Below are 11,339 nucleotides of genomic sequence, written 5' to 3'. Positions count from 1 at the left end.
GCTACCTGGTATTATTAAAAAAATGATAAACAAAAAAGAAAACTTTACCGTAAAATAAATTATATAAATTCTGCTGTGCATAAAAGCAAGTTTGCAGCAAAAGCATTTAGCATTTAATTTGAAGCTAAAAATTACAAGACGTTGCTATAGCAGCACAGCTAAATATACAGTTGTTCATTTAGACACGCGTGTCTTGTTAAAAATCAAATTTGTATTTTACCCCTTTGAATTTATTGTTAATGCAGTTAATCTATTTCAGCAGCAAAAAAAATACTGTTTTTTATTATTTATAAGGTAATACAGTCTGGCAAATAAGTATTTAGTCAACCACTAATTGTGCAAGTTCTCGAAAATATTAGAGAAGCCTGTAATTGTCAACATGGGTATACCTCAACCATGAGAGACTGAATGTGGAAAAACAAAACAGAAAATAGTATTGTTTGATTTTTAAAGAATTTATTTGCAAATCATGGTGGAAAATAAGTATTTGGTCAATACCAAAAGTTCATCTCAACACTTTGTTATGTATCCTTTGTTGGCAATAACAGAGGCCAAACTTCTTCTGTAACTCTTCACAAGCTTTTCACACACTGTTGCTGGTATTTTGGCCCATTCCTCCATGCAAATCTCGTCTAGAGCAGTGATGTTTTGGGCTGTCGTTGGGCAACACGGACTTTAAACTCCCTCCTCACCCCGTGGTGTCAAAATGATAACAAGAACGGTGAACAAAAATCCCAGAACCACACGGGGGGACCTAGTGAATGACCCACAGAGAGCTGGGACCAGAGTAACAAAGGCTACTATCAGTAACACAATGCGCCGCCAGGGACTCAAATCCTGCACTGCCAGACGTGTCCTCCAACTGAAGAAAGTACACGTCCAGGCCCGTCTGCGGTTCGCTAGAGAGCATTTGGATGATCCAGAAGAGGACTGGGAGAATGGGTTATGGTCAGATGAAACCAAAAAAGAACTTTTTGGTAGAAACACAGATTCTCGTGTTTGGAGGAAAAAGAATACTGAATTGCACCATACCCACTGTGAAGCATGGGGATGGAAAGATCATGCTTTGGGGCTGTTTTTCTGCATAGGGACCAGGACGACTGATTTGTGTATTGGAAAGAATGAATGGGGCCATGTATCGAGAGATTTTGAGTGAAAATCTCCTTCCATCAGCAAGGGCATTGAAGATGAGACGTGGCTGGGTCTTTCAGCATGACAATGATCCCAGACAAACAGCTAGGGCAACAAAGGAGTGGCTTCGTAAGAAGCATTTCAAGGTCCTGGAGTGGCCTAGCCAGTCTCCAGATCTCAACTCCATAGAAAATCTGTGAAGGGAGTTGAAAGTCTGTGTTGCCAAACGACAGCCCCAAAACATCACTGCTCTAGAGGAGATCTGCATGAAGGAATGGGTCAAAATACCAGCAACAGTGTAAGAAAAGCTCGTGAAGATGTTGGTTTTAGACAGGTATATGGCAGCTCGAGTTCCTTGCTTATTTTGTGCAATAATAGCAATATCTATTCATTAATATGTATGACAGTTAGTATGACAACAATTTTTTAAATAGCTCATTTTATTTTTATATAAATAATAAACAGTCAGTAAAAACTCTTAATCCAAGCCAAAAATAGTAAAATAGTTATCTCTGGTGCTAACAATGTCACTGTTGCACTCCAGTAATTTGAGAACCAGCTCAAGCTCTGTTTTGCTCACGTTCAAGCTGTAGCGCTGTCTGACTGAAGACAAGATGTGGAGGATGTGGCAACCCTTCTCTCGATCTAAAGAGACAAGGAAACAGTCATTACAACAGTCCAAGTCTAACCGCAGGAGGTGGAAGCATTGACATAAAATGACGTCACATACACATTGCTCTTTTTGAGTCTTCCCTGATTATGTCTTTAACTGCCATTAGAAGATCTTTATCCTGTGCAGTCACCTAGTGAAGAACAATTCTGTCAAAAATGTCCCTATGATTCCTCCCAGGTTAAATCAAAATCACTTTGTTTCTTACTAAATATACTTCATCCTGGGATTTAACCTTGCGGTACACAATACCCTCATTCTGTAAAACTTCCAGGGCCTCTTTAAGAAGCATACTTAGTTGTTGGCTTGGAGATGGACCCGCCACAGGCTCCTAAAACAGTAGCATATGATCATAATACTCAACAATGTTTTTTTTTTCCCAACAACATTCAATAAATGTGGCATACCTGCTGTCCAGGTGCTATTTCAGTACAACTAGTGATCAGAGGTAGCAGGAGGTCCTGAACATCATAAGGCCTGAACTTGCTCACAGACCCCTGCTCGAAGAAATCTTTGAGGATATTTGTTGCTTTACTAAGGGAACTAACGGGAGACTCACTAAAAAGCAAACAGAAAAAAAATACCGGTAGTTGAAAACGTCATATCAGTGCTTATGGAATATACTTCATGTTGCTGTGTATATTTATAGGTGCGTTGGGGCCACGACCTTACTTTGTCATGTAGGTTTGCAAATCAAGTGGTTTGTCATAGAACTCTCTGTACAGCTTTAAAACTTCAATCATCCATTCAATCTGGACTGACATCACTGGATCATTTACTTTATCTGGGAAAACACACAAATAAACACATAAGGAAGGATGATTGCGTGGATCCTTTTATTCAGAATTTATGTAAATGTGGTTGTTTCTGAAAAAAAAAATCTGATTTTTTTTTTTTAATTTTTAAAAGTGTCCTAGATGCACTGTATGTACACTTTATAACAATTTATTGTATAACATGTACTTTTTAATGGGTAGTTCATTTGAGTATGCACGCATAATTAGAGTGAACTGCATTGAAGTATCTTTATGCATAATGTGAATATATCTTACTGGCAGAAAAATGTTATCGTATACAGTATTTTATAGGGATGTCCCGAACTTTATTTTTTTTTTTTTTTTGAGAATCTGCCGATACCAATCCGACACCATTTTTTTTTTTTTTTTTAAATTCGAACAAAAGTTCCAATCATGTTACAGTACAGTACTTTTTACAGTACTACCTGTATCTTTTAGCAATGCCATTGTATTTCTGGATTATTTTGTTTTTTTTTAGCCCTTAAAAAGTATAATATATATATATATATATATATACATATATAATAATTATATATATATATATATATAATTAGGCCTAAATGATATTGGATAAATCAAAATTGCGATATACTGTATATTGCCAAGGCTCCACACTTACTTTTTGCATTGGTTGCACCTAACTTTTTTCTTGAAGTGCACAGAACTGTAAGGTGGACGTGCTAACCACTGTCCCACCTTGCCGCCTTGATAATGTGATTTATATTTAAACAAGAATAACAAAGAAAAATGCTTGTAATGGTTGTATTAAATGCTTCATTGAGTGAGTCCACTCAAATTCACTCACGCTTAGACGTTCACGCTGCCGAGAACAGCCTCTCACTTGAATTAATTCCCAAGAGCGTGAAGTAGAAAAACAAACATATTTTCGAAATTATAAACCCGGTGCTTTTCACACGATTCTGATCCTCTGAAAAATGGCGGGATCGGCACGGTTTCCGATGACTTGAACAGATTGGGACATTCCTAGTATTTTAATGTTCTTTGTGATCGAGATGTACACTGTATGTCCTTACTACTTTTGGAATTGTCTTAAATAATGAGCATCTGATTAGAAAAAACAGTACAGCTATGTTTACTTACAGTAGGTAGAGGCTGTAATCTCTCTCTGTTGCCTTGAAGTCTTCACTGGTCCTCTGATTCGTAGAAGATCCCCAATCTCTAAATGGCAGTGGCTCTTTTGGGCCTGTCTCATCTTTTTCAGCTCAGCAGCTAGATTAAAGCCTCCCTGAAAGCCAGCACTTGGTTTCCCCCAAGCTGGATTTACAAAATGATAGATTGTACAGTTGTATTGATTGAATACTTAGAAAAAATTGTGAGTCAAAAGTTTAAAGTGACACAAATAGGTGTGCTAATGTTAACTGTGGTGTTGCTTGCACATTGACTTTTGTACGTTACAGTTCTTATATACTTCTAGGGGATTCATAGCTTTCCCTGATTCCAGAAAAAAATGGGGGAGGAAATACTGAATTAGACCATCCATTTGTAGACATGCGTACAAATTTTAAATTTTCTTGGAAAATGGGTGTACGAATGCTTGCTTTTCTTGCATCCATCCACTTTATCTCTCACATTTACCACAATCCACCCCCTCTTTTATCGGATCGTTTTTCCAACACAGGCAGTTTATAACACCAGTTCCGTCGTCCACTGTAAATAAAGGGGACAGAAAAAGAAAGAAAGAAATACAGTGTTATTGTGTTAAAGGTTATCGCTGGAAACATGTACAAAGCCTAGCAGAAGTTATTGGGAAATAAGTGGTACCTCCTCATACGATCACATCGACATACGATCCTTTTGACATCTGACGTAAAATTTGACTCATCATTTGTCTCGACACATACATACGACAATTTATGGCAGGGTCGCAATGTCATTGTTTTACCGCAAAACAGACGAACAGCAAATTTTCTTGTGAGAGAAATCAGATTGGTTCCCGAGAAGGTTAGTGCAGGTGGTGATAAAAGGAACATGGTGACGCTTACCATTAATATTAAGAAGGAAATGGTAGAAAAAAATTAGCGTTGTGTGCATGTGAGTGAACTGGCTCGACAATCTGGCCGGTCTCCTCCGACCTCCGTTTGCCAGTCTATATATTTTAAGGTGACAATAAGAACGCTTTTTTATTTTAGGAACAGCATGCAAAACACAACTATCACATTAGAAGCCGATTCGTTACGTTATTATTATTATTATAACGATTTGTAAGCGGCATGGAAAATGAATGAATGAATGAATGTATTTATATACAGTACTGTGCAAAAGTTTTAGGCAGGACACCTGCCTAGAACTTTTGCACAGTACTGTATATATTATATTATGTATATACTGTATGTATATATTTTCCCCAAGTGGAAGCTTCCATTATCCTAATAAATTTAGTAATTAAAAAAATATATATAAGTTGCCTTGACATTTTTCCGAGTAAGGCCAACGACGTCATACATCAAGAGAGACAATAGCTAATTAATATGCTCACTCGCCACCCTGTGGTCTGGGGTGTGAATTGCAACCTGTCAAAATGACAGATGGACTTCAGTTTTTTCCGTCATCGTTTTAAAAAAACGGTCAACGATGGAAAATATTCGGTTAACGCGACCCCTGGTTGTAAGGATTGTAAGGAATTGAAAAGGAAGTGAATTATTTTCATGATGTTCAGACTTACATTTATCCCTTTTCACTTGGTGAATGTGGTGGTCCATATTCACACGTTTGATTGACTTGGATTTATTTAAAATGTATTTATTTATTTTCTACATTATTTATTTAAAATGTTTTTTATTTGCAGCCTATGCTGAGATTTTTTCAGATAATCATATTAATCATAATCAAGGTAAAGTCTTCATTTTTTGTTGAGTTTGGCTATGCTTGTGGACAAAAGCAGTACTGTATTATCTGAAGGAAGGCTTCATTGTTATTTATTTTTGTTCTACCATGACTTCTACCATGACTAAGAAGTTTTTTCAGTTATATATTTATTTATTTAGACAATATTGAGTGCTTTAACACAAATGTTTATTTTTTTGCATTCTTGGATAGTTTAAAGATCATTAAAAAGTTTGTATTTATTGTGTATGTTAATATGATTTAAGATATGTTCAAATATTGCAATTTAAATTTGTTGATTAAATCCAGACATTTTTTTCTGGAAGTTTTCAAAATGTGTCTTTACTAGTTTTTGAAAACAAATGTTTGACTCAAATGGAGTCTAACCTGAACCAAGCCACATTAATATTAGCTTTATTTAGCCTATCAAATAATTAGGTTCATATTCGTGAGCAAGGGTGTAGGTTTGTATAGGGATAGTAGGGACAGAACACTACCAACTTTTCAGGATTGTTAAATTGTCCCCACCGACTTTTAGGCAACCTTATTTGCATTATCTAATGACTTCAGTTAAATACAGTGCTGCTCGAAAGTTTGTGAACCCCACAGCGATGGTCAGATTTTTTGTAAAAAAAACTAAAATAACCTTATTAAATGTTAAGTTATACCCAAATCCACAATACTGACATTCCAAATAATGGACTGAAACAAAAGAAATAGTTATATTGTCATTCTTTATTTAACAAAAGTGGTTGATTTAAGAAAAACTCAGATATCATGTGTGCAAAAGTATGTGAACCCCTTCAGTTAATAGGATATTGCGCCTCCTTTTGCAGAGATTACCTCAACCAAACGGTTTCTGTAGTGACTAATCAGCCTCTCACATCTACTTTGGGGGATTTTTGCCCATTCTTCCTTGCAGAACGCAGTCAGTTGAGAGAGGTTTGATGGGCGTCTGGCATGAACTGCTCGCTTCTGGTCCCGCCACAGCATTTCAATGGGATTTAGGTCAGGACTTTGACTGGGCCAGTCCAGAACACGAATCTTCTTCTTTTTCAGCCATTCCTTGGTTGTATTGCTGGAATGCTTTGGATCATTATCATGTTGCATGATCCACCTTCTGCCAAGCTTTAACTTCAAAACAGATGGCGTCAGGTTATGTTCTAGGATTTGACAATATTCCTCAGAATTCATGATTCCCTGGACTATGTGGAGTTGTCCAGGTCCTGAGGATGAAAAGCAAGCCCAGATCTTGACATTCCCACCTCCATGCTTCACTGTTGGGAGAAGGTTCTTTTGGTGGTATGCAGTGTTGACTTTTCGCCAGACATGGCGGTTTTGGTTGTGACCAAACAGTTCAATTTTGCACCTACATCAGTTGATGAAAACTCTTTTTAATTTAGTCTCGACAACACAACTGTTAAAAAAACAAAAAAAAACTACTGAATTGATTGATTAGGAAATCAGGTTGAAATAATAGAAAATTCCAAAATGTTGAGGGGGTTCACAAACTTTTGAGCAGCACTGTAGGTCATTTAGATAGTCGTCCCATATGTTGTTAGGATAGAATTGACTCTACTATTATGAAGTGAGTTATTTTCATTATGTTCAGACTTACATTTACACCTTTATCACTTGCTGAATGTGCTAGTCCTTTTTTGCCCTCAAACGCACGTTTGATTGGCTGATGACTTGACATCCCCACACAAACACGCACACACACTCACAGCCCTGAAGGAAATACAACATGTCAACAACATGCCGCCTCCTCCGCCCCCTTCAAAGAGGAGGAACATTAGAAGATTTTTTTCTTCAGCCAGCAGCAGCAACTGAAAGTAATGTAAAAAGACGTCAACGTTGTGGAGGTGGGGAACACACCACACATTTTGCTACTGAAATTTTGCTACAACCTGCATCAGAGTTTGCTTAACATTAAACTGTGTTAATTTTCTAACCTGCAAAACTCAAGTAGGGAGCTGCTTATAGAGAAGTGTCCTCCTGTATGTGTTTCTACTGTAAAAGTATTAAACTGTGAGAAATTTAGTGAACCAAGGTTTAGCCCCTTCTCCCCAATTTTCATTTTTATTTTATTTACATTATGTGTTCTTAAAACAGCCCAAAGGAGCTTTCTTTTTTTTTTTTTTTTTGCTGAGTTTGGCTGTGCTTTTGGACAAAAGCATGCCATTAATGTTCTACTTACGTCTTTGGAAAACCAAGGTTGCATTGTTGTAGGTTTTCAAAGCTGTCGTGGCTGAAATGATGAAAACAATGAGCCGATTGGGGACCTGTATGCATGCTAACAAAAACGGTCCAAACCTTTGCAGAAGTTTTTTTTTTTGACTACTCCTAGAGTCTCGAGTCTTCCTGTGAGTAATTCATATCGCTACACATAGAGATGGCATGACGAATCCCGCGAGTAAAACCCAGAAAATGTTTGCAATATATGGCGAGGATAGCGTGGTGCTATATTTCCGTGTTCAGAGTGGTGGCGAGGCTTCCTGGAAGTTACGTCACGAGGTAGGGGTCGGCAGGACGGCGCGTCCCTCGTTGCTATGGTGTTGCTATGGCCATAACTCAAAAACTACGCGGTCAATTATTATTATTATTTTTTTATGTGACTTTTTGAGAGAGCGAATGACGCATTTAATACAATTCAACTGAGTAAAACACTTAAGAGCGAAATCTGAAAAGCTCTTCAGTTCCCCTTTAACTGAAGGAAGGCTCAATTTTTATTTATTTTGTTATTCCCAGACAATTAAGTTTTTTCAGTTATATTTCATTTCTTTATTTAGACAAACAATGTTGAGTGGTCTTAAGACAAATGTTTATTTTTTGCATTCCTAGTAAATTAAGAGATTATTAACAAGTTTGTATTTATTGTGTATTTTAATATAATTTAAATTATGTTCAAATATTGCAATCTAAAATTGATAATAAAATCCAGACATTTATTCTGGAAGCTTTCGAAATGTTTCTTTAGTAGTTTTTGAAAACAAAGGTTCGAATCGGACGTCGTATCACTTGAAGCAGTACATATGATAGTATAAGTCAATACAGATTTATTTTGCATTGATCATGTTAGCCCATCAATTCATTATGTTCATACGCGTGAGAAATGTAGCTCCGACCCCTGTTCACCCAGTCTGTTTGGTCTTTATCATTATTATTCATTCATTCATTTTCCATGCCGCTTTTCCTCACGAGGGTAGCGGAGGTGCTGGAGCCTATCCCAGCTAACTACGGGCAGATTATTATTATTATTGTCCCATCCCCAGCAAAAGGTGTACATGCATGCTATGCTTTTATATCGTCCCTGCCAATGTTGACACCAAACCTAAACCCTTGTTCGTGAGAAATGTAGCCCTGACCTCAGTTCACCCAATCTGTTTGGTCTGATTAATGTCCCGTCCCCAGCAAAAACTGTACATGAAGGTTATGCTGTTATATCGTCCCTACCAATGTTGGCACCAACCCTTGCACTGTACATTATTTAACTGTTAACAAAGGGAGAGAGCAAAATAACCTCCATAACAGAAAAAGTCCTCTCTTTCCTTCTTATAAACGACTGTCCCAAGAACATCAACGTTGTAGATCGGATGCGATTTGTAGAAATAAATATCTATAAAACAAACACAGAAAACAAGAAGCAATGTAATGTTTGAGTAACAGTTTGCATTACTTCACTTTTGACCAAATCAAGTTTCCTTAAATGGCAGAACCTATGCAGACTGATTACCTGGCACTTGACAGGATTCTTTCATGTGGTGAATGTCACTGATGTGTAGCCTGGCGAACGCAGAAAAGATAGGATCCAATCCCCACAGCATAGATGGAAGCTCTTCCATGGTATCCATTGGACCCGACTGCCCAATGCCAATTTTTAATTTCGACACCCAAATCACATTATTTATCTTCACGCGCTTTAACAGAGACGGCAGCTAGAAAACATGCTAACTACAAGCTACGCGTAGCTTTCCGTCTTCTTGTGCCATAACAATGATCACGTGATATTATTTTAAATAATATATTTTTGTGATATTTTGGTAATGGGGGTTAAGCATGTGTGTATATGTATTAGAGCTATTAAGCAAATTCGTAAATGTTATGGAAAATAATATTCAAACTACGCGCCTGCCTAAAGTGATGGTGCATGGGATTTGTAGTTTCCGCAACAGTAGAGTACAAAGGAAACGAAACAATGCCACATGCGGATTGCGGAACACATGTACGCACAACTTTATCCAAAATGATGCTGCTTTAATTTAATCAATTATCTACGCCCAAATGATCTATTTCGATGGTCTTCTTGCAGACGAGTGCAGCAAACGACTGGTAACGTGTGCATCAACTATCAGAAGGAACATAAACTAAGAAAGAAACAACGTCGCGCGCACGCGAGGACGCGCATTGATACTAAATCCGCTAGATTACCAAACACATACCGAGGAAGGATGAATGCTTCAACGCGTGGAGAATTAAGAGCTATCTTGGATATGACTTGGCTCTTAGTGGAAACTTTTTAAGGATTTTACTCCTTGGAACTGTTTGAAAGACATTCGTTGTACTTCTAATTTGGTTGAGAAAGGAACCCCGCGGGGCCAGTGGGTCGTCGCACTGAATAGGAACAAAAACGACATTCGAACTGCTTTGGACAAAATTGAATGTGCTGTTCGTATGGATTGTTTTTTAATGTCGGGGCGAATCCAGGAGAATTTACACCATTTGGATGACACGAGTGACCTACAATGTACAAAAGAACACTGAATTCTCTGGACTGGTCAATCGAGAGTCGTAGGCTAAGCTAGGTTTGGACTATTATCAAGCTGCGGCAACTGACTTTTTATATAAACTCCACACTTCTCTGTTTTATATATGTAACTACAAGGAAATAGATTGATATAACCGAAAAGTACTTATGCTTCAACATGTCATTCTTTAACATCCGTAAAATATTTAAACTGGGGTCTGAGAAGAAGAAGAAACAATACGAGCATGTCCGAAGAGATGAGAACCCAGAGGAGGTATGGACCATCATCGGCGAATTGGGAGATGGAGCCTTTGGGAAAGTGTTCAAGGTGAGGAATGCAAAACTGCTAAGAGTTCTTTTAAATGCCCTATCGTACTCTGTAATTGTACCCAGAAGGCTAGGTGTCAGCTGAGACCGTTTTTACTGTCTGAGACCCACCCACTATACATAAACTAAGCGAGATATGAACCTTGTGACAGCATGACTGTTCAATACACATATGGGTAAACCTCAGAATTGTGAGTTTGTGTCTGTGATTTTATTGACCTTGTATAGCCTACAGTATGTATAATTATCGGGTGCTATCATTGCTTCTAAAATCTAAAGGACGAATTGTGAGAGTACACTTGTTGTCAAAACGTATGTCTTACATAAAACATTGACTAAGTCAGAAGGTTTTATGAAAGAATCGAATTACTAAAAAACTTCATCTGTCCATATCAGCGATCGGCCGATATGGGTTTTTCAGGACCGATACAGATTATAAATAGTCACACGGGACGATAACCGACTTTTGGAGCAGATATTCATTTGCAGTAAAAGTGCAAAAATTAGCGTGAAAATGTTGAATAATGCAAACACTAAACTTCATTAAAATGCCTAAAGCATGTTTATTGAATCACACAAATACAAAGGTGGGTAGTGAATAGTAATGCGTTACATGTACTCCGTTGCGTTTACTTAATTAACTTTTTGAGGAAAATGTACTTCTAAGAGTAGTTTTACTGAACCCTACTTTTTACTTGAGTCGATTTGTGAAGACAAATCGCTACTCTTACTCCGCTACTTTGGGCTACACGTTACCGGTACATTTTTCCTCTTTAAACTACATATTAGATTTTTTATTTATTTTTTTGCCAGCGATGCCAAG

General features: G+C 37.5%; 2 protein-coding genes across 3 annotated transcripts in view; one reads left to right on the top strand and one right to left on the bottom strand.

Annotated features, from left to right (window-relative positions):
- Positions 1 to 321: 321 nt before the first annotated feature.
- Positions 322 to 9,740, bottom strand: stn1 (STN1 subunit of CST complex). Of its 2 annotated transcripts, none has more exons than XM_057843521.1 (9): positions 9,179 to 9,740; positions 8,966 to 9,061; positions 4,189 to 4,266; positions 3,700 to 3,873; positions 2,474 to 2,585; positions 2,209 to 2,359; positions 2,010 to 2,132; positions 1,862 to 1,934; positions 322 to 1,776 (listed from the first exon to the last, which is right to left on the bottom strand). In XM_057843521.1, exons 1-9 carry the CDS (start codon positions 9,294 to 9,296, stop codon positions 1,610 to 1,612), a joined length of 1,092 nt encoding a protein of 363 aa, XP_057699504.1. In that variant the 5' UTR covers positions 9,297 to 9,740; the 3' UTR covers positions 322 to 1,609. The 2 variants fall into 2 exon arrangements, with proteins under 2 accessions (XP_057699504.1, XP_057699505.1); XM_057843522.1 differs by having other exon boundaries at positions 632 to 1,776; positions 4,195 to 4,266; positions 9,179 to 9,738.
- Positions 9,637 to 11,339, top strand: part of slkb (STE20-like kinase b) — a 52,305-nt gene continuing 50,602 nt past the window's right edge. Inside the window, exon 1 of the mRNA XM_057843520.1 lies at positions 9,637 to 10,517. Coding sequence (XP_057699503.1) covers positions 10,368 to 10,517 — 150 coding nt within the window. The 5' untranslated portion in view covers positions 9,637 to 10,367. The remainder of the gene's footprint in view (positions 10,518 to 11,339) is intronic.

Source organism: Corythoichthys intestinalis, chromosome 8, assembly GCF_030265065.1.
Source record: "Corythoichthys intestinalis isolate RoL2023-P3 chromosome 8, ASM3026506v1, whole genome shotgun sequence".
Classification (NCBI taxonomy): domain Eukaryota; kingdom Metazoa; phylum Chordata; class Actinopteri; order Syngnathiformes; family Syngnathidae; genus Corythoichthys; species Corythoichthys intestinalis.
This window is presented reverse-complemented; position numbering and strand designations above follow the sequence as displayed.

What these genes read in the sequence shown, in the direction of transcription:
- stn1 (XM_057843521.1), bottom strand. Translation starts at nt 9,296, where the DNA reads ATGGATACCATGGAAGAGCTTCCATCTATGCTGTGGGGATTGGATCCT. An exon ending in AGAATCCTGTCAAGTGCCAG is followed by an intron (nt 9,062 to 9,178) that starts GTAATCAGTCTG and finishes TTTGTTTTATAG; the next exon opens with ATATTTATTTCTACAAATCG. An exon ending in GGGGGTGGATTGTGGTAAAT is followed by an intron (nt 3,874 to 4,188) that starts GTGAGAGATAAA and finishes TTGTAAATCCAG; the next exon opens with CTTGGGGGAAACCAAGTGCT.